We start from the raw sequence: 23,288 nt of genomic DNA, 5'->3' as shown, positions 1-23,288 counted from the left end.
TGCAGTAAATATCAGAACCCCAAAAGGAGAAATAGTCCATGCGGCTTAGTTTTTGGCCAAGCCAACAAACAACATTAAAAGAGGCTGTATTTGAACAGATAAGCATTTCTAGTTCTTATTATGCATCTCTTAGCTCTGGTTTTTTCTATATATATGCATATGTATATATACATTATAGATATCTTTTATATATACATTATAGATATGTTATGTATATATACATTATAGATGTGTGTGTGTGTCTGTACATAAATATAAGACGTCATCCTGAGCCTGAAAGGCAAAATACTCCCTAATTCTTCCTGTGTGATTTTGAATGGTGGTTTTTTACCCTTTTATCCATCTCGATAGATATAAAGCGCTGGCTAAACACAACAAATGTGTTCTGAAGCCTTTTCCAAATTCCTGTTTATGGTTGGAAAAGAAATGATTGCTGCAGCTTACTGTGAGCTTGCCATAAAAAATTTCTGAAGCCACAGGGATGAATTTTACGTAACTCTTGGCTATATTGTCGCATAAACAGGTATTTTGTCACTATTTTTCCCCGATTTGTCGCGAGTGTTACGCTGCATATTCCCAGGAGGTATCCTGGGGCAGACTGCCCTATAGAAGTAGTAAATATGTACAAGCAGTATTCATTTTTTAAAATGTAAATATAGTGAGCCAGTCCATTTGTAGTGTGGGGTGTGTTTGTCTGCGTGTGTACACACACCTCCTGAATTTCCAGCTCAGCGCAAAAAGCTGGGCAAAGCTCTTGAGGTTTTCTTCAAGGCTTTGGGGAGAAAGAAGGTGTTTGTATCAGCCTCCATCTATTCTGCAGCCCCACGGTTCTTTTCAGCCACAGGTTCTAAGGCTTTTGTGTGGTTTTTTTCCAGTTCAGCCATTCTCCTACAATCTGGACTAATTCTCTTTTACCATTCCACATAATTAATTTTGCTTCCATTTGCTGTGTTTTGGATTGTTCAGTCACCTCCTGCTGCAGTAGCTGCTAATTTTTTGACTCCTGTGCAGTGAACAACGCAAGAATCATTATAACAACAGTGTTACACAATATTTTTTAACACAAAGTGCATAAAACCTCTGACAAAAGTGATTAAATTTCATTGTTGCCATCTTTCTTGATGGAAAGAACAAAAGAAATCGAAGGGAACTCTCATCCGACAGCAAATTAGCTGCACACGGAGATGGTCTGCGATTTTGCCAAAATGCTTCTGAGCTTCTGTATTTTGCTGCCAGCAGTTTGTGCCCATCTCAGCTGCTCGGTGACACGCAGGAACGGCCGTTTGCTTTTTCATCCCAGCGCAGGAGATGAAGTCCCACCTATGGACCAGGACCTCCGGTTAAATATGGGCGTTTCACCCGCTTTTTTCCATGAAGAACGACGGCATCTCGGGTTCCAGGCGCTGCTATTCAGCATTCCCAGGCATTCTGCAGAAATTTCCTTCCAGGATTTCATACGCAGTGTTTTTATCCTGATCAGAGCCAAAACCTAACACTGATCTAAAAGTACTATCATTGCAATAATCTTCTACATGCTTTTCTCCACGAATTTGTCCAGCAGAAACTCCTGTAGCATCCGCACAATGTCTGGAGGCAAAAAAATCTGCAGTTTGATTACACGCAGGGTAAAGAAATATCGCCTTTTGTTCTGACCTCCTGGATTCATCTCGTTCCCTTCAGCACTCTCCTGTCTGATCTACCAGCCAGTGCATTAAATATATGACTGATTTTAAAGGCACAAATTAATTCGAGTTTCTTACAGAGAATCTGGTTTTTGCTTACCCAGGTGTTTAGTACTGTTTCATTCTTTCTGGAGCCAAATTTGGACTGAGATTTCCATTGGAAATGCAATTACTAAAGCTTAGAAGCGTTGGGGTCCAAGAATTCATTTCAGTCAGTCATCTGCACTTCTAAATATATGGTAATTGCTATTCTTTGTGTATGAAATGAGAGAAAATAGAACAAATTAGAGAAATGTTACCTTCTGCAGACAGGGTATTTCTGAGGATAAGATCATTTTAAAAGTATAACATCATTAACAGAATTGGGTTTTTAATCCTTGTTTGCATCTTGGCACGGTCACAGGGCACATTTCTTATGTTTTGTACATTTATTTGAAATTGAATTAGGAAAGATTCCTTTTCTTTTTGCCCAGATTACTGGCTTTGGAGGCTGTGTAGGTGTTTTTCAGATGCACACACCACGCTTACTGAAAAGCAATTGCATTTTGTGATACCATATATATTATGCCCTTCCTATCGAGGTATAGTCATGCGTTACGGAGCTGCCTTTCTACAAATTTCCAGAGTGACATTTTATTATTGCAGATCATTTCAGGAAACTTCCTGAGAAAGTAAAATGTCTCCTCGTATAAGTGCCTTTTCAGCCAGAAGCAGAAGGGAGTGCCTCGGGACAGTGAAGACTAAAAGGATTAGCCATTAGGAGGGCTCTCATATCACCTCTGTCTTTAAAGCCATCCTGACAGTTTGCCCGACAGTGATTTTGGGCAGCGTGACTGTGACCTGCTGGTGGCTGTGGTTCCTGCAGGGCCAGGGCTGAGAGTGGGTGACACCTACTAACCTCACACCACGGCTACCAACGTTGACTGTCACTTTTGCTTCTGCTAATTGTTTGGCTGTGACGGTGCCGTCGCCTAGCTCCCATCAACAGCAGAAGCTGTTCCAGGGGAATCAGTCAGGGGAAGCGTTCGGGTAGCTGGGAGGAAGAAGCAAGGCTGTTCCTCATCCAACAGTGCTGAAAAGGTGGTTGCTGTAGAAACCTCTTCCAGGGCCAGCAAATGTCAAGAGCCAGCCTGTACCCACTGCAGTGCCCATAGATCAGGCTGGAGATGCTCCCGTGCGCTGGGAACCTGCTGGCCCTGGTGTCCCTTTCTGGAGACAGGGGGATTCAGCCATCCCCATCCCCATCCCTCCGGACACAGTCACCATCACCCCACGCCTGTTCCCAGGGACCGCTCCATCCATCGGGGTGTGCTCCCCATCCCCGTCCCTCCGGACACAGTCACCATCACCCCACACCTGTTCCCAGGGATCGCTCCATCCATCGGGGATGGGGTCCCTGGTGTCACAGAATCACGGAATCACGGAATTGTTGGAGTTGGAAGGGACCTTCTAGAGATCCTCCAGTCCAACTCCCCTGCCAAAGCAGGGCTGCCCAGAGCACATCACTCAGGAGCATCCAGGCGGGGCTTGAAGATCTCCAGAGAAGGGGACTCCACGACCTCCCTGGGCAGCCTCTGCCAGGGCTCTGCCACCCTCACCCCAAACAAGTTCTTCCTCACATCCCAGTGGAACTTCCCATGGTCCAGCTTGTGCCCGTTGCCCCTCGTCCTGTCCCTGGGAACCACTGAGAAGAGTCCGGCTCCATCCTCCTCCAACCCACCCTTTAGACACTTGTCAGCATTGATAAGGTCTCCCCTCAGCCTTCTCTTCTCCAGGCTCAAGAGCCCCAGCTCTCTCAGCCTTCCCTCCTAAGGGAGATGCTCCAATCCCTTAATCATCTTTGTAGCCCTAATGTTGCCCTAACTGCATTAGCGTGGGTGAAACACACAAGTTTACCACCACACACCCCCCAGAGAAGAGGAGCTGAGACCCCACATGAGATTAGCCACCAAACAGCCCCTTACCAAGAAGGACCATCCTGGTGGCCAGCCCACCGCTGTGCCCCAGCAGCAAAGCACCCCTGCTCCCAGGTGTGGGCTCCAGCCAAGCCGCCCACACCAGGGGCAACGCTTCCCTGTCCCCACCACCTCTGCCACCACCAGAGCTCCAAGGTGAGGAGAGAGGGGTCTCCCCTCACCTGGTGCCGTGGAGAAAGCAGCAGGTCCATGCATTTTGGTGCTTGGTCCACGCACTTGGTGCTTTCCCCCAGGTCTCATGCTCACAGCTGGCTTCAGCCTGGACGGGGAAAGCTGGATCTGCCAACTCGGAGGGAAAAAGCCTGAGGATGTGTTTTAGGTCGGGGTGGCAGCAGAAGGCTGGGGCTGTACAGGGAGCTCAGGTACCACTCGGAGGAGATCAGACCTCTTCTCCCCTGGGTCCCTTTCGCTGAGCCACCGTCAGAGAGCCAGCAGATCAGAGGGGTCCTAGCTGGAGCTCTGTTGCAGGCTGATGGCAGCTTAGCTATTGCACGGGGTGAACGAGAGAGGAGGCACAGGATTTGATTGTAGCTTCATAAAGGGGCTGAGTCATAATTTAACTGAGTTCAATTCATTTATACAGCAGCGGTGCCTTTTCAAGTAAAGATGCTCCAGATACAAAGTGCTTTACTTATTCTTTTTGATGAGGACCTCTTCAGTGCTTGCTTCTTTGGAGTTGAGCCCACTTACAGTCCAGCTCATACGGGTGGTGCAAATGTACTGAAATGAATGGTTTGTCTCCCCAGAGCTGAGGTCTTGTTGTGTGGGTTTCATGAGTTGCTTTGTGTTTCTTCTGTGGGTTTCCCACTGGTGAAATGAGCCGAATTGTCCATCTCATCCTGCCCTGCTCTTTGTGAAGGGTTCCTGGGCTTCGCTGGGACAATTTGTCATAATTAGTTCTGGTTCAATTCATCTCGGGGTTCTGTGTGGAAGGTATCCTGGGTGTCTCTTGGCTGGGTAATTTGTTTCAAAATATGCTTTCTGAGACTAATGTTTCCCTTTCCATTTGAGGGACAGAGCTGCATTGTTCTTAATATAACATTGATTCTGCAGAGTGCTGTTCCTGATCCTTGGGGTAAACTTTGAGAGATATCCATGTTCTGAATGAAGACACAAGAATATCTCATTATTCAGCTATTTTGAAGTCTCTCATGTTCTCAGCTGCTATAGACACTGTTGATCTGTTTTGATAAGTGTGTTAGAAGCCCAGAGCTTGGCAGGACACGTTATTGATCTCACACAATCCATTCCGGGCATTAGCATGGGAGTATCATTCACAAATCAATTTCTCTGAGCTTTAATTTAAATACCAGTGCCCCGTGAGGATCTTTCTGGGTCACTTTTATTCTCAAGCCATACTTCAGCGCTGAGTAAACTGATTAATAAATACAGGCACCCAAATTAGCTGTGTGCCAGCTGCTGCCAGATGTAGCTATCTAGTCTGCTCGGTTTGCTGGCGTACTTGTTTCTGTGAAGAATAATACTCAGCTCTGTCTAACTTCAAAACAGTGTTCAGATTTCAGCCCCTCAATCCCAGCTGCTCTGTAAGGAGGCAAGTATCCCTCTGTTGTTAAGCCACACTGCCTGCGAAGAATATTTAAGGTGAAGTAGTGTCATTTAGCTAGTTGTTAGACTGTGTAGAAAAACTGTCTGCTGCCCTTCTCATCAGCGGAGAGAAACTGAGAAGTACTTACCAGGAGAGCTTTAGGAAGGGTTGGAGTGAAGTTAATGCCACGAAGTGCTGTGCAATCCATGTAAAGAGTATGATGAGGCAATTAGAAATGAATGTAATGTTTGATTTGGTAAGGATACGGGGGAATGGTTAAGAGCGAGGAACGGAGCTCGAATGGTGACTCGGAGGCACTGCCAAATCGATGTTCCTTTGCCTTCAGCTACTGCTCATGGAAACCAGATGTGTGGGAACTGGCTACGGGTTTATGGAGTGTCTGGAGAGGTTTCTTTGTTCACTCCTCGTGCACGTGCCCCTTACTGGTATTGTAGAATTAAAATATCCCGACGGTTTCTCAGAAATGACGGCCTAGCTTCCCAAATTATTTCCTTTTCTTTTTTCCTTTCATTTCTTTTCTCTCTATGTTTCAGATTATGCTTGGCCTTTGCCTAAACAGTTGTGCCCTATATGGATTTCCCTAGATGTGCTCTTTTCAACTGCATCTATTATGCATCTCTGTGCCATCTCTCTTGATCGGTATGTAGCAATACGCAATCCCATTGAGCACAGCCGCTTCAATTCCCGCACCAAGGCTATTATGAAAATTGCTGCAGTTTGGACCATATCCATAGGTAAGCAAATGCGGCTCACGATCTTAACTGTGTCTTAATGAATGATAGTGTTGCTCCCATTTTCATTTTGGATTTTTTTTAAGAGGGTACTCAAATTAATGTACCTGGCCTGCATGCCTGAGTATAATAAATGATTATTTATTATATAATCAGGGTCCAGCAGAGGACCACGAAGATGATCAGAGGGATGGAGCAGCTTCCCTATGAGGACAGGCTGAGAGAGCTGGGGTTGTTCAGGAGAAGAGAAGGCTCCGGGGAGACCTTAGAGCCCCTTCCAATATCTGAAGGGAGCTCCAGGAGAGCTGGGGAGGGACTCTTTGTCAGGGAGTGCAGTGACAGGACAAGGGGGAATGGTTTTAAGTTGGAAGAGGGAAGATTTAGATGAGATTTGGGGAATAAATTCTTTGCTGTGAGGGTGGTGAGGCACTGGAACAGGTTGCCCAGAGAAGCTGTGGCTGCCCCATCCCTGGAGGGGTTCAAGGCCAGGCTGGATGGGGCTTGGAGCAACCTGGTCTGGTGGGAGGTGTCCCTGCCCACGGCAGGTGGTTGGAACTGGATGATCTTTAAAATCCCTTCCAACTCTAACCATTCTGGGATTCTATGATTACTGGGAAACAGAAGTCTTTCACTGCACTTGGTGGTGACCAATATAAGCAGTTGTTTTCCAGAATCCCACCACACCCAGCACTGAAGCACGGCTGCTGTGTGGGCATCGAGATGCTGATAATGATGATAACACAGGCAAAGGGGGCTGTAAAACTGCCATGAGAGCCAAGCAGGGAGCAGTGTCAGCCAGGGCTCTAGGAGCAAACCTCAGGACACTGCGGTGGCTGCGGCGAAGCTCCCTCAGATGCTGGTAGTGGTGGAAGAGCAGGAGCCCAGGACCGAGGGCAGGCAAACAGGGAGGGATTTAGTGCTCCTGCCCGGGCTTTATCGCCTGTGTTATGCTCTGCCACAGCTGGATTGCCTCTGGCGCTGAGCTAGCGGCTTTAAAGTTGTATTAAATGGGGGGTAGACACAAAAGAAGACACTTCCATATCACTGTGATAAAAAGCGATAAGTAAAGGATCAGTAAAGTAAGGAAGAAAGGGAAAAACAGTAACAAGATGACTCCGTAATACCAGGAATTATGTGAAGGAAAATATTTTGGGGGGAATTCTTTCAATGTGCTCCATGAAAGGGACATTTGAGGCAGGATCAGAAGAATTGTATGACCACTTCTCTATGCCATACTGCCTTTTTTTTCCTTGAATAAAACGCAGCCTTACAAAGATTTAACATTTAACTTTTCTTTTATAAAGCGGTTGTCACTTTTAGCGCTGTTACTGCAAGGAAAAGCATCTTTCAGGTGCTTAAACTTTTCTTGGGTTTTGCCTGCTTTAGAAGTGGAATATGATTCTGAATGGCTGGGTGCTGCAGGGGCCACTTTTGAAGAAGTTTGCCCTGGAAAAAGGCTACGGAAAAAAAGCAAAAAAAAAAAAAAAAGGGAAATGCACCTTCTCTCCTCATTAATATAACAAGAACCTGCGAGATAAGACTGTCTGCAGCTGACCTGAAGATTTTTTGCCTGTGCTGCTTTGCCTGTTGCAGACATATCCTTCAAAATTTTGGCCAGTGCTGGGTGTTACTGCCTGCACAAGGGCCTTGTTGTGGTTTGGACTATGGGTCCAAGGAGTAAAGTAGAGCAACAAGACCTTCATGTGTGGTTCACTGGGTAAGCAGGCTCCTACACAAAGCTGGGGCCTGACCAAGTGATGTAAAGACAGCCATAGACCTACCTCTTCCTGGAGTTACTGGGTGGGGAATGGGCTCAGGATGATGAAAATAGGAACTTTATGGGCTCTGCTTGTCCACCAAGAACTACAGAGCCTAAGCCAGGATAAGCAAGAGGACTTTGTGCTGCTGTAGAGTGCAAACACTTCACCCCTGCCCAGCTTACTCGGGAGATGTCTAACGAGTAATAGGTTGTGAAACAGGTGAAACAGGTGAAATAATGAGCACTAAAAGAAATAGCTTGGAAAGGAGATGGAATGGCACTTTTCTTTTGCAGGCACTTGGCTCTCCAGCCCTCAGTAAGGTAAGGGGTGCTGCATTTATTCTCCAGCTTCCAGAAGTCTTTCAGAAGAATGTGTGAGCAGCTCTGCAGTGGGATGTGGGCAGTGCATGATGTTTTTTGGGGACCAGCCCTAGGCAGTGGTTCTCTCCCTGACTGAGGATGTGTGGCAGTGTCCCCACGTGCCATCCTCTGCTGACATCGTAGCTGAGAGGGTGTGCAGCATGTCTGGGCTGTCTTCAGGTTCATTTTGTTCTCTTTGATGCAGATACAGCTGGCCCAGGGGAGTCTTTGCTTGCATTCCTTTTTTTGACGATACAGGCGGAATCAATACTCCCCAGAGAGTCTGTTCAGGGCACTGAAATGCTGTTGGATTTCCACCCTTCCCAGTACACGTGATAGGGCTCACCCATTTACCCAGGCTTTCTCCAGAATGTTGCGTTAAACAGAAAAGGAAAAGTACTCTTGGTATGTTTCTAGTTTATTTTAGCCTAACTATTTTTAGTTCATAAATTAATTTAGAACAGACACGGGAATAAACTGACCATGGACTGAGAGAGAAGAACTCACCCAAAGTGTATTGGTGCTGTCTTCAGCTCTTACCTACTGGTCACTTGGAAAGGCCTGAGGAAATCCCAGGCAATTCTCAGGAGGATGGATTAGGTTAAGTAAATTCACTCTCCCTTCACTATTAAGAATCACAGAAGAATTTGTGCATTTCTGTACGTGATTAAGTGTTGAATTCAAAGCAGCACTTAAGTGCAGGCTGGTCAGTTTGCGTTTCCTAAATCCTGCTGCAATTGGACTGAAGAAACTTCTAAATGCTTCCCATGTAAATAATCCTGAATTCAGTTCCTGAATCAGAATTTAAAATAGGAAGTAAAAAGCATGTAATTTATCTTAATTTAGTAGCTTTTGCATTCCATTTTCCTGAAATGTTAATGCTGACAACGAAATATATAATAGAGGTTCTTTGCTCATTGAGCTATGAATTTGGCAGGTTGCACAAGCCTAAACCTATGATTAGGTTTTTAAGCAGAGGAACATAACAGCGTCCTCCTCTCTGTGGAAAATTGCTTTATGAATGGGTCTTTACCAAAGCCCTCTTTCTTCCAGATTAAAGTACATCACGGCCAAGTTGTCCTGTGTTTTAGCAAAAGTAACCTGAGCAAGACTTTTTGTGGTCAGTTAGAGAAAAAGTGAGTGCTGTGGAGTTTTGTGGTGGCACCGTGCTGAGGCTGGAAATAGAAATGTAGGCAGCAGAAACATCCGCACGATTGAAAATGAAAATAAATCCTAGATGTGACCTTGCTGGCAGAATCTTCTTGTTGTTTCAAGACTTCAGATTTGCACAATTGCGAGTGCAAAGGTTTTCACTAATAATGTGTGAACTTACCCATCTCAGGGAGTCGCTGTATCCCGCTCTGAGGAAGGTGGCCTTGGGCCACCCTGGCCAGGAGAGGGGATCCCCATGGCAGGAGTGGTGAGGAGCCAGTCAAACTCTAAATGCACGCCGTCTAGTACAGGAGAAAGTAATGGGTAGTAGTAATATAAAAGAAATATCACTTTGGAAATGTGAATGAAAGAGCTTCGGTGATGTGGAAGGGTGCAGACACATTGCTTCTGATATGAAAATAAGTAAAACGTTTTAATTCTGAAGCTCCTCGTGGCCCAGCTGTGTGCCTGCCATCACAAAAGGGGGTTTCTTCTGCTTCCCGGAAAGTTCAAGGTTTGGTCAAAATTACACGTGCTACCAATTTCCCACCTCACAGTTTTACATCCTTAGTAGCAGTGTAAATTCAATGTACTTGACAAGTGACTGAGGTAAGGCCATCCTTTACATTCTGCTCTTTGTATCAGTGCCAAAAGCACATCCCATATTTGTTTATTTGTTTGAAAAAAGAATATGTAACAGAAAAAAGGAACGTGCAGGTGAATTATGGTAATACCATATTGGATATACCATGTAAATGGGTATGTGCTGTGTTAAAATTGGACTTTTTTCTTTTCATTCCCTCTCTGACTCACTAATGATTTCAGACAGATATCCGGGGTTTATATATATAATAAACCATTCAACTTTAAAAGGAATTTTACATCCCCATTTAACTTTCGTACTACTTCATTGTTTTATTGAGATCTATTTCTAGAAGTATGAAAGACATGTGCTGCAAGGCTCAGTGAAAGCTCATCTCAGATTAAGTTATCTTATATTTCACAGCTTTTTTCTCCTGTCCCTGGGCAGGTTGTGCTAAAGATGTCCTTAAAGAGCCTCCAGCTATCAATTAAGGCTTCCCTCTCTCACTGGGGATAATCCCTGTGGGAAATGATAGTCTGAGGAACGTGCTTGGAGCAGCACCACTGATATTAGAAGGAATTGTCGTCTCCTTAGAGGCTGAGAGCAGGTTATGCACGGAGGTATAAGGGGGACTGAAGTAATACACGTAGCCTCCTTCAGGCCATGATTTTAGAGCGTCTCCTTAGAGGCTGAGAGCAGGTTATGCATGGAGGTAAAGGGGGACTGGAGTAATACACGTAGCCTTCTTCAGGCCATGATTTTAGACGATGTTTGGGGTTGCACTTTTGCCCATGAGTGTGTCTCGGGGATGGGTGACTTTCTCATTTGTTTTTTCCCCATGAGACACCCTTGGTCCTGAGCACCCTCTGCTCGATGGTGGGCAGCGGTTCCTCCTGAGAGACGGTGCTTTGGGAGAGGAGCACACCCCCATCAATCTCTCTGCAGCCTTGTGCAAACCAACCTTCGCACACACTTCATGGAAAAAAAGGGTAATAAAAGCACTGCTAATCTAGAAGACAGCAGATGGAAGGTCAAAATGTGTTACCGGGATTTTACTCAAACCTTTCCCACCGAGAAGGCTGGTTCTGTTTGTGGCTCATCACTTGGAGACAGGGAAGCAGTGTTAAGGCAACTATTGCCAGCAAAGCAAAAATGAGACAGGCACCCTTCACCTACTGGAAAAGTGTACAAATTCCTGTCTTGGAAAAAAAAAAGTGTACAAAGTTCTGCTTTGGTAGGATGGTAAAGCTGTGGCTGAGAAAAATGGTTGCATGTTAATAAAGCTGAAGAGACGGTGGCATTAGTTTCTCTCCAGATTTGGGAGAAATTTGTATTCATGGTTTTTTGTGGGTTTTGTTTAACGTTTAATGTCTGACAGTGTATGTTTGACTGAAATTCTTCCCTCAAGAGCATGAGGGTGGTAGTTTATAATTTCTGCAGGCAGAGGTGCTGCAGCGGTGGTGATCCTGATAGCTTTTGCTAGCCTCAGGTGGGCACAGAGGTGGCATTAGCATCCCAGCCGGGCTACTACTTGCTTCTGGTGGAGCAGTAGACCAGGTTTGTGCTCATAAAAATTTTTCAGGCCTATCTTCTGGTCTTGGGTGAGACAGAGAAACCCTTGCTTTATGGTCTAGAGCATGACACTAAGGTTTCATCTGCCTCTTCTTTCCCATTTTGGGTTCCCTTAAAGGGTAGGTGTCAAGAGGAGTTATGGTCTAGAGCATGACACTAAGGTTTCATCTGCCTCTTCTTTCCCATTTTGGGTTCCCTTAAAGGGTGGGTGTCAGGAGGATGGGGCCAGTCTTTTTTCAGCGGTCCCCAGAGATAGGACAACAGCAAAGATCAGGCACGGATGCCTGGATTGGTTTGATGTTGTCACCAGACATCAGTGAAATGTTTTGCCTGGGACAGCAGCAGGTGGTGATGGTCTGTGAAGTGCTTTGCACAGACAATGGATTGACCATCCCACCATATACGTTTCCGGGGGAGAGGGACCGTTGGGTGTTGGCAGAGCCCTGGAAGAGGCTGCCCAGGGAGGTGGTGGAGTCTCCTTCTCTGGAGACATTCAAACCCCACCTGGACACGTTCCTGTGGGACCTGCTCTGGGTGGACCTGATCTGGCAGGGGGTTGGACTGGGTGATCTCCAGAGGTCCCTTCCAACCCCATGTGATTCTGTGATTTGTTTTAATTGACTACAAGGTTATTTTCTCTAAAGACGTTTTTTCTCTTGAGTGATTGAGTTGTTGAGAATTTTGAGTCTCGATTCCCAAGAGGGGCACTGATGTCCCTAGCGCATCAGCAAGAGTTATATGGGTGAGGAAGACCATAGCAACTGACAACAAGCTGAGTTCCTGGCAAGGGATTTCAGGCACGGATGCCTGGATTGGTCTGATGTTGTCACCAGACATCAGTGGAAAGGGATTTCAGGCACGGATGCCTGGATTGGTTTGATGTTGTCACCAGACATCAGTGAAATGTTTTGCCTGGGACAGCAGCAGGTGGTGATGGTCTGTGAAGTGCTTCAAACTTGAATATAAGAAGTCCCACCTCAACATGAGGAGGAACTTCTTTCCTGTGAGGGTGGCAGAGCCCTGGAAGAGGCTGCCCAGGGAGGTGGTGGAGTCTCCTTCTCTGGAGACATTCAAACCCCACCTGGACACGTTCCTGTGGGACCTGCTCTGGGTGGACCTGATCTGGCAGGGGGTTGGACTGGGTGATCTCCAGAGGTCCCTTCCAACCCCATGTGATTCTGTGATTTGTTTTAATTGACTACAAGGTTATTTTCTCTAAAGACGTTTTTTCTCTTGAGTGATTGAGTTGTTGAGAATTTTGAGTCTCGATTCCCAAGAGGGGCACTGATGTCCCTAGCGCATCAGCAAGAGTTATATGGGTGAGGAAGACCATAGCAACTGACAACAAGCTGAGTTCCTGGCAAGGGATTTCAGGCACGGATGCCTGGATTGGTCTGATGTTGTCACCAGACATCAGTGGAATGCACAGACAATGGATTGACCATCCCACCATATATGTTCCCGGGGGAGAGGGAGCGTTGGGTGTCTCCTGTTTGAGGTTACTGATCCTGAGCTCAGGCATCCCTGTGTGATTTCTAAGGGAAGGCCAGGACCCCATCCCTCGTGATCAAATGCACCCTTGGAAACATGTGGCTGAGCAAGAGAGCTCATTTACCCAAACAGAAGGGCAGGGCAGGTAGGAAAATAATTTCTTCTCTCTTTTGCCGGCGTGTGCTGGTTTTCCATCTGGGCTCGGGTGGTTCAGTGCTCTCGCAAGGTTTAAGTAAAGGTCAGCAGCTTGTTTGGGCTCAGTCAGTAATTACATTCCTCTCTTTGCAGTTGTGCTTGTTGCGGGCAGATCCTTCAAAGTTCAGCCCCCTTTTATCGTTGACTTTAAAGCAATACGAGGCTGGCACTGCTGCTTTATTAGAACAGTTAGATAAAACTAGACCTAATCCAGCCCCGAAGGTGCATTGTTGCCGTGTTAGCACATGAAATGCGCTGCAATTAGTCTCCTGAGTTTTTTTTTTTGTGTTGGTTGGACTCGATGATCACTGAGGTCCCTTCCAACCACTACGATTCTGTGATTCTGTGATTCTGTGACCCCATCCCACGTGATCAAATGCACCCTTGGAAACATGTGGCTGAGCAAGAGAACTCATTTACCCAAACAGAAGGGCAGGGCAGGTAGGAAAATAATTTCTTCTCTCTTTTGCCGGCATGTGCTGGTTTTCCATCTGGGCTCGGGTGGTTCAGTGATCTCACAAGGTTTGAGTAAAGGTCAGCAGCTTGTTTGGGCTCAGTCAGTAATTACATTCCTCTCTTTGCAGTTGTGCTTGTTGCGGGCAGATCCTTCAAAGTTCAGCCCCCTTTTATCGTTGACTTTAAAGCAATACGAGGCTGGCACTGCTGCTTTATTAGAACAGTTAGATAAAACTAGACCTAATCCAGCCCCGAAGGTGCATTGTTGCCGTGTTAGCACATGAAATGCGCTGCAATTAGTCTCCTGACACAGGGGGAATATATGGAATTTTTGTGGTTTTGAACACTTCAAAAGCCCACGTTCTTCAATTTGACTCTGAAGAGCTTTGCTTCCTGAAACTGGCACCTTTCCTTTCACAATGCAAGTCAGGAGGCTACTGTCTGTTGGGGTTTAGTTCTTGCTGTCTGTTAGATATTATATGAGAAATGTGCAGGCACTTTCAGAGACACTTCTGTTAAGAAGCCAAACAGATTTGTTTTAGTTTTCTTTTCCCTTTTCTGAGCGAGTTAGTGGAGTCAGTTCCTATTTCCACGAGCAGACTTTAATGTTAAAGCATAGTTACAGAGGCTGCTAACATTCAGGTCAAGACCTCTTACAGCTGTAACTCACGTTTTTTTTGTATAATAATAAATATGAGGTTAAAGATACGGGTTTAAACATGCAATGTTCAGCATGGACAGCAACGTTCTTTGTTTTGCAGTGTGGACTGCTTTTGTGACAGCACAAGCATGGTTGGTTTTGTTTCTTTTAATTATGTGTAAATGCCAGGGGGGTGGTAGTGAGATCCAAAGCCAACCTGCATCAGCAGAGCCCTTGTCATGGACTACAGTGGACTTTGAATCCAGTACTGACACCAGGAGAAGTGATCCCTGGTGTTCCCTGCAGCAGAACGTGGCTCCCCGTGTGTTCAGCCCGGAGAATCCCACACATGGAAAGACAGAGTAAACCCACAGGCAGGAATCTGTTTTCTTTAGTGAGGTTGTTGTCCCTGGAGAAATGAAATATCTTCTTGTATAAGAATGCTGTGAGAAAGAATGGAAATTACTTCCTTTGTTAATAGGAATAGTAGGAATAACCATCAAAGACTCCATCTTTCCCATAATCTCATGTCTCATGGGCTTCCACAGAAGAAAACAAGATATTAGACACAAAAACATTACTGTTTTTCATTTAAGTCTCAGTTCTGTGAATGTCAATGTGGACTTTTTAACCGGTTTGTTTTGGTTTTTTTTTTCTCTGGAGCAAGCTAGTAAATGTTTTACAAAGCCGTATTTATAGTCATTTGGGTTTCATTTTATTAATTGAGAATCTGTGAGCAGCATCTGTTACTCTGTGTCCACAGCATCATCTCAGCCCCATTTGGTGAACCATTATGCTTGCTTAAGAACATCTTTAAAGCTGACGAGAAGCAGTTAGGACAACAACTGTAAATGGATTTGTAATCTGGAGGATCTCTGTCTTTCTTCCCACTGCTCTGTCACACAGAATCTAAAGGAGGGGAGAAGAGAAGAAATCACGAGTCTTCTCCCTTATGAACTGCTGTGGTGAAAAAGGATGTCCTGCTCAAGCTGCTGCCTGGCAGAAGTGTGCAGAGAGCTGCCAATGTTGTCTGGGAGGGACCCAGTTCATAGAATTATGGAATTACAGAATGGTTACAGTTGGAAGGGACCTTAAAGATCATCCAGTCCCACCCCTGCCCTGGGCAGGGACACCTCCCACCAGACCAGGTTGCTCCAAGCCCCATCCAGCCTGGCCTTGAACCCCTCCAGGGATGGGGCAGCCACAGCTTCTCTGGGCAACCTGGGCCAGGCTCTCACCACCCTCACACCAAAGAATTTCTTTCTGGTATCTCATCTCAATCTCCCCTCTTCCAATTTAAAACCCTTCCCCCTCATCCCATGGCTCCCCTCCCTGATCCAGAGTCCCTCCCCATCTCTCCTGGAGCCCCTTGAGGGACTGGAAGGGGCTCTAAGGTCTCCCTGGAGCCTTCTCTTCTCCAGGCTGAACCCCCCCAACTCTCTCAGCCCCCCCTCCCAGCAGAGGGGCTCCAGCCCTCCCAGCATCTCCGTGGCCTCCTCTGGTTGTTCTCCAACAGGTCCATGTCCTTCTGCTGTTGGTGGCCCCAGATGTGGAGGCAGTACTGCAGGGAGGTCTCCCCGGAGTGGAGCAGAGGGGCAGAATCCCCCCCTCACCCTGCTGGCCATGCTGCTGGGGATGCAGCCCAGGGTGTGGGGGGGCTTTCTGGGCTGCCAGCACACGTTGCACGAGCACTCCCAAGTTCTTCTCCTCAGTGCTGCTCTCCTTCCATTCTCCACTCAGCCTGGATTTGTTCTTGGGATTGCTGGGACCCAGATACAAGACCTTGTACTTGGCCTTGTGGAACCTCATGAGGTTTGCACGAACCCACCTCTCCAGCCTGTCCATGTCCCTCTGGATGGCGTCCCTTCCCTCCAGCGTGTCAGTCACACCACACAACTTGGTGTCATCAGCAAACTTGCTGAGGGTGCCTTTGATCCCACTGCTGATGTCGTCAACAAAGATATTAAACAGTGCTGGTCCCAGCACTGACCCCTGAGGAATGCTTCAACCCCATCACTCCTTTATGGCTTGCTGGCTGGTTCTCTTTTCTTACTGGGACAAAACCAGTTGCCCTAGTCACTGCTCAGACATCAAGCAAGATGACCAATTTGCTCTGAAGAGCAAAGTGTGATATGCAATAAGCTTCCAAAGCTTCTATCTTGCATGTTTTTGGAACACCACCACCTCTCCTTGGGAATTCACTACTGCCTTAGTAGAAAGGGTTATTTGACACAACTGGAAAATGCCTCTGGGGCCGGAGACCTCAGCTCACTAAATCAGCCTGACATTTGTTGATGAAGCGTTTGTCAGTGCGGGTACAAGGCAAAAGCCCATTAAATGCTCTGCAGCAGGGCTTGAAGAGCTGAAAAGCAGTAGAGCTGGGCAGCAGTAGGCTTTGGAGTCTCTTGCCTGCTTTGACACTCGCTGTCCTTGTGTTGGTGTAGTGAGGTTGTCTTTCTCTGACCAACTGACCTTAATTCTTACATTATGAACAGCTACAGCCACAGTGTTAGTACTGTGGGTTGCTTGAGTCAAGTGGAGTTGAATGCCTTCTCCTTGCTTGCTCAAACAGCTGAACTCAAGACAGGCATTGGTGTTTACCCGTTCTCAGGCGCCATGGGAATGCATGGTAGGCATATGGTAAGCACATACTGATCAGGGTAACCCTATGGAAATCAGGGCCAGGGTGTGAGCTGTGTCTGCAAGAAGGTATTTGTGCATTTGGGATTGTGGCAGTAGCAATTTTGCAATAATCCCCCATGAAGGAAGCCCCTCTGGGGTTTCTGAGACCTTCCATACTTCACTTCTCACTCCTGGGGTGGTGTAGAGTTAGTCCCTGCTGCCCAAGTTGTGTAACAGACTTCGTTCCCTTTATGGCTGGATTGTGGGGTGGATCAGTGGTAAATCTCATATTAAAGAATGTGTTACAAAGACAAGCGTGAGGCAGAAGGAAGCACTTGAGATGAGGGTGGTGCTGCCCGTTCAGCAGTGCTGTAGGCTGGCTGCTGGATGAAGGTGTGTTGGCAGCTCCTCTGAGGGCATCTTTCTTCCTACGGCTGTTAACGATGGGGTTTTCCTGGATTGGAGGAAAAACCTGTTGCTGTCTCTCTTCTGTGCTTTCTCAGTTTGAAGTCCCATTTTTTTATGGAGATGTGAGGGACGCTTTTCCATTCCAGCAGCTACCTCCTCATTCCCCGTCATCAGTGCTGAGCTCTCTCATGCTCATGCAGAGTTTTAGGCTGCCATCAGTGCTCTTGATTTGTATATTCATCATATCCCAGAACCAGGTTATTCTTCCCAAATGTACTTTATACGTGTGACCATGAAGATATCCCGAAACCTCATCTCATTTCCCTTGGCTAAAGCAGTAACACTAAATTCAATGATGATGACTTCGTGAATGAACCATTATTCATTTTGGAGTTTTATTTCAAAGGGCATGTGTTATAGAGGGCTCTAAAGCATAAAATTACCCATGCAAATATAATCCCGGTGTAATGCCATTGATTCAGATTTCTTCTTTGTGCAAAGACTGCTCTGTCCACCTCCCAGCACTTCCCAAATATCTGTAGTTTGATCACACTCAAGGTGACAAGGAGACAGGGGTTAAGAATTAGAGAGGAGGCAACTGCCTTTCCAAGGGTAAGCTGGTAAACATGAGCACGTAGAGGGAAAGAAGACCAAATCCTGGAACTATCATTTGGGTTAAGAAAACATATGCTATAATCACAGAAGGCATTTATAATCATTACTTTTCAGAAGAAATTCTTTCCCTAGATTACTAGCAAATGGTAATTTTATGGTAATGACAAATTGCAGATGTATTCTCCGGAATTGTGGAAAACACTTAGCTGGAATGGGAAAAATGCCCTGGTTAATCTCTTTAGCATGCTAATCTTTCTGTTCAGAAACTCAGAGTCCCATAGGATTTTTTCTAGGACCTGTGCTGATCCCAGCAACCCCCCAAAAAACAACCCAGACACAAGAGTGGCTCCAGCATTGGTTATTTCTTGGGTGAAGGAGCTGAGGAAGGGCATGGCCAGCCCCACAGACAGGTCTGCAGAGCGAGTGCTCACAGGCAGCCGGGTGGCTGGTGGCAGGAAGGGGGGCACAGAGACATTCTGCTCCACTCTTAACTGCTGGGATGTGCAGGTTTTTTTCCCTTTCTTCAAAAGGACAGAGAGGAATTTGAAAAGAAATGGAGAAAGATAATCAAAAACATAAAATGAGTTTGGCACGAGGAGACAGTAAATAGAATAGCATTCTTCAGTTCCCAAAGAGAGATCAGACAGGAGAGATGATAAAGGTCTATAAAATCACTGAGAAGTGGAAAAGGTGACCGGAGGGCGATTATTCAGTTTCTCACAGCAGAGGAACTGAGGGGAGTCAAAGGAAATTTAAAATGAGCAAGAAATACTTTGTTCACATGACAAACAGGTTGTGGAACTGAATGCTTCCAAATATTGTGGAGTTATAAATGAGATCAAGAATTCACAGAAGATAGGTCTCTCAAAGATTATTTTAAACACAAGGTGTGGATGTAACTTCTTGCTGTGGAATTTTCTATACTGTAATGCTGACAGCTGCCCCCTTTCGTACCATGGCCCTAAACTTCTGGTACCTGCAAAAGGCACAGATGAACCCATGATCTGAAACTAGATCTGGCCCACCATGGCTTTTCTATGTTCTCACATGCACATAGGTTGTGATATTCCAAAATATGTTGTTGCTTTTGTTGGGTTTGGCTGTGTCTAGACAGATTTCTTTGGAAGGTTTTGAGTCTGTCCTGGTGTTGGGCTGAGCTCCACAGTTTAAGGGAAAAAGTTGGGATCCTGGGATGCATGAAAAATATTCAAGTGAGATCCAGTACTCTGGCATGAGTCCTGTATTCTGTCTTCTTTCTGTGCCCACAGGAAGTGCTGTGCCACCAGGATACAAGAGAAATTGCCTTGGCAAGTGCAGTGATTCCTGAGGCTTATTACTCTGCTTAGTGCTGAGGAGTAGCTGGAAGCTGTGCTCTAGTTATTATTATAATGGAAACACTTAAAGTTTCCTTCCTTTCAGCCAGAGGTTTTGTAGCTGGGGCTCTGATTTCAGACCGTCACGTCGATCTGATTACCAGTTTAGTTACACCTTTTCTGCTCTCACATGGTCTGTTGTTCCCATTTTTAGCCCCGTATTGAAGATAGAGGGATTGGAATTGGGCAGCTACTTGGCCATGACTGAGGGAGTCAAGCAGGACTGTCTCGTACTTCTTACCTTCCCATTGCTTGTGGATAAAGTGCCCGGGCACCAGAGCTTGCAGAGACCACTCTCTGCTTGCACCAAGACAGTAGATAAGGTCCCTGAAAGCCAGGATCTTTTCTTCCATGTGTCCATGACACCATGGCAAAGGTGGCCATTTTTCTATCAGGATTATTTTAATATTTTTAAGAAACTTGCTTTTAAATCTTTTTAGCTGTAAGTCTTTCGGATTTTGATAATTTTCATCTTTGAAGTTTGCTACTATCTACCCTATGGCAGTGATTTCACACCCCACATGCCCCCCCACCCCAAGACTGGCAGGCATGGAGTGACCTGCTGGAACAGAGCAGAGCAATGATTACCTTTTCTACACCCACAAATCACAATTAATGCTAGAAAAGAACTCAATAACAAGTGATGCTGCATTTGCCATGTCAGCTGTGGAGCACAGCAAAGCCACAGCTGATCCTGGCAGAGGGTGTTCATGGCCTGGATCTGCCCTCCCAGGAGCATTGTTAGATGAGGTTTTCCCTTCCATCTGGGAGCAGTAACTTCTCTTTCAAACAGCTTTAGGCAGTGGGCTGAATGTGTGCAGGACCTGCATCATCTCTGCTGCCTCTTTGGAGCTCTCTCCAGCAGGTAACCATCTCTTTTTTGGTCTCGTTCTTCTAGGGATATCTATGCCCATTCCGGTCATTGGTTTGCAGGATGACTCCAGGGTGTTTGTAAATGGGACCTGCGTCCTCAACGATGAGAACTTTGTCCTCATTGGATCCTTCATGGCGTTCTTCATCCCTCTCATCATCATGGTGATCACCTATTGTCTGACCGTCCAGGTGCTGCAGAGACAGGCAACAGTCTTCATGTGTGGAGAGGTGCCCAAGCAGAGGAGGAGCAGCGTAAACTGCCTCAAGAAGGAGAACAACACAGAGAACGTTTCAATGCTTCACAATCACGAGGGGGCATCTCACTTGAACTCTCCTGTAAATAAGGAGGCAGTGCTTTTTCGGAAAGGAACTATGCAGTCCATCAACAACGAGCGAAGAGCCTCTAAGGTCCTGGGCATCGTCTTCTTTTTGTTCCTCATCATGTGGTGCCCGTTTTTCATCACTAACGTCATGTCTGTCCTTTGCAAGGAAGCCTGCGATAAAGACCTCTTGAGTGAACTCCTTGACGTGTTTGTTTGGGTGGGGTACGTTTGCTCTGGGGTCAATCCCCTCGTATACACACTCTTCAATAAAACCTACCGCAGGGCTTTTTCCAATTACATCCGTTGCCAATACAAGACCGGTAAAAAATCAGCGCTGAGGCAGAATCAGTGTCTGAATGTCACTTCAACAGCTTTATATGGGAAAGACCTGACTTTAACTAGTTACCGAAATGGCAACGAATTCAATAGCATGGAACTAGATGAAGTTGAGGAGGGCCTTGAAATGCAACCAGGGACTTCAGAGCTCTCCATAAACAGCTGTAATGTTGTAAGCGAAAGAGTGAGCTGTGTGTAAAGGTGGCTCACAGAGCCTTTTGCTACGGTGTTATCTGTAGCCAAAATATATTGTGTAAAAATGTAAGTGTTGGTCAAAGGACAATGTAAATATTGCATTCTGAACAAAGCTTTTTTTTTTTTTTTTAAAGAAAAAGAAAAGAGTTATCTTTCCAGTCCAGTACTTAAAATCATATATATTAATATACTGCAGTGAAGTTTAAGGTTCTATATTTACTGTTAATACTAGATCAGAACTATTAGTTACTTTGCATATGTCATGGACAAAATGTTTGAATTCTTCTTCCAGTGCATGAACAAAAATGCTGAATATTTATCTCAGGTGGCATTTGCTGGAGTCCAGAATGGCACGTTAATAGTTATATATCAAATACATGCTATTAGACTTGGTCAGTATAATTTTCTTTTTCAAGTTGACAGTAAATATATACTTTAAATCCTCACCCCTATTTGTGCCGTGTAAAGACTGTACAGAAACCTGGCAGAGAGGCGTGATGAGAGCGTAGTGGCTCTGCAGGCACCTGCCCAGACGTGGCCTGGCACGGGCAGTGGCCCTGCTGGGGCAATCTTGCACTTCAGGGGACCTCTGTTCAATGTTGGCTCCCTCTCCAATCCTGCTGTTTTCTTTCCATTCCCCAGGAGGCTCCGGCTCCCCTACGGAAGGTGGGGAATGCAGTTGTGGTGTGGCTTTGCCATCCTGGCTGGAGAAGAAGCATGAGAAGCAGAGCACACCCCAGTTACCTGCTTCAGGCAGTTTCTAAATGGAGTGCCTCATTTATAAAAAGCTCTCCTTTAGTCTTGTAGGTAATGATCAGCTCTGGGATGGAGCAAGCTGTGCTCAGTGTGGATGGCACTGCCTTCACAGATCGCTTGGATGACGAGGGTCTTTGGTTGACCCGGAGAAGATTGCTCTGGCTTTGTATGAGCTCTTGTCTTCTCACTCCTCACATCTGTTTCTTCCCTAGCTTAGTTTATCATTTGCTTTTATTTTTCAGCGTCCTGGGACTTGCAGTGCTGATGATAAAACACTGCTTTGGGTGTAAAGCAGGCACCGCTGTGCGTGTGGTGCTGGTTGGGCTGCGTGGTGCAGGACCCACCACCCTGGGGGATGCTCAGGAGAGAGGCACAAACGAGGGTCCCAGCTCCTTTCTCCTGTCTCGGGTAGGAGCTGGACAAAGGATCTGACTGGAATCATTTGCTGGTGACGTGGTTCAAAAACAGACGATGAGCAGGGACAGGAAGGAAGCAGAACTGGAGCTAGTCTACATGGAAGATTAATCTGGATTAACTTTTAAATTTGATTTATTTCCTTTCACTCCCAAAGTAAATTATAGTATATCTTATTATCGCCACTTACATCTTAATGAAAGCATCCACATTGGGATTTAATGCAGTTTAAGTGATCTGCTTTTTAATTCACACCATGTATAATTTGAATTAATTTTCCTCTGTGTTCTTGTGTAGGCAAGCCCTCCAAGGCATCGTGTCTTTCTGGCACTGTGCCTCAGGGGTGATGCCTCTCATGCAGTTTTCCTTGCGTAGAGTGTTGTCTAATGCCAGATATCACCCCTAAGGTTTTTACATCTTCATTAACTGCTACACAAATGCTGCAGTGCCCGTCTAACATTGATGTTTTTAAGCATCACTGACAGCCCCTGGCTATGAAAATCCTCAGAACAGAAAAGCTTACATTAGACATGGATAAATTGCATTTTACTAACATGAACTGCTTGTTATCTAAACTTGCTTGTGTTCATCCCACCAACGTTAACTTGTAGAAGAAATGGAGAATTTTGCCAGTGCTTTAGCGTGCCGTTGTGTTGCTGTGTGCAGCGACCACCTGGCTGAGGCCTCCACCCAAACACAAGGTGCAGGTTACATCTGCTGCCGGGCTGCTCCCAGCTGGAAGCCTTGAAGTTGATGGTCCCATCTTCTCCCTCACCCCTGAGAAAAATCCATGGTAATTCCATGCAGGCAGGCGAGGCATCCCTGTGTGGAGCAGGGATGTGCCGTGTGCCAGCCCACTGATACTGCCACAGGAATCCACTTGCCTCTCCAAAAAAGTCTGGTAACCAGTAGGAAAAGGACTGGCCAGAGACACAAACTTGTGCCTTCAGTGACTGCCCTTTGCCCTGAGTGAGATTTGACTCTCTCAAACAGGACAGAAAAATCAAAAAGATCACATTGCTTTTTAAGTTATTTTTATTTATTTTTTTTTTCCTTGGGTGAATTCGTAGCACATCTTTTCCAAACATGTATATGTGTGTGTGTATATATATGTTTGTACATATATATATACATGTTTGTACATATATATATATATACACACACATATATGTGTATTTAAAAGCCAGCCACAGACTTTGAAAGCGTTTA

General features: G+C 45.8%; 1 protein-coding gene across 3 annotated transcripts in view; it reads left to right on the top strand.

Moving 5' to 3' along the window:
• Positions 1-21,355, top strand: part of HTR2C (5-hydroxytryptamine (serotonin) receptor 2C, G protein-coupled) — a 200,317-nt gene extending 178,962 nt beyond the window's left edge. For 2 of the 3 annotated variants that reach the window (XM_014955380.1, XM_014955379.1), the window contains exons 4-5: positions 5,759-5,959; positions 20,081-21,355. In XM_014955380.1, the coding sequence (XP_014810866.1) occupies positions 5,759-5,959; positions 20,081-20,913 (1,034 nt within the window). In that variant the 3' untranslated portion in view covers positions 20,914-21,355. The remainder of the gene's footprint in view (positions 1-5,758; positions 5,960-20,080) is intronic. The other variant, XM_014955382.1, reaches the window with a different exon arrangement.
• Positions 21,356-23,288: the final 1,933 nt, after the last annotated feature.

The sequence above is a fragment of the Calidris pugnax genome, unplaced genomic scaffold, assembly GCF_001431845.1.
Source record: "Calidris pugnax isolate Ruff unplaced genomic scaffold, ASM143184v1 scaffold38, whole genome shotgun sequence".
NCBI classification, from domain to species: domain Eukaryota; kingdom Metazoa; phylum Chordata; class Aves; order Charadriiformes; family Scolopacidae; genus Calidris; species Calidris pugnax.
This window is presented reverse-complemented; position numbering and strand designations above follow the sequence as displayed.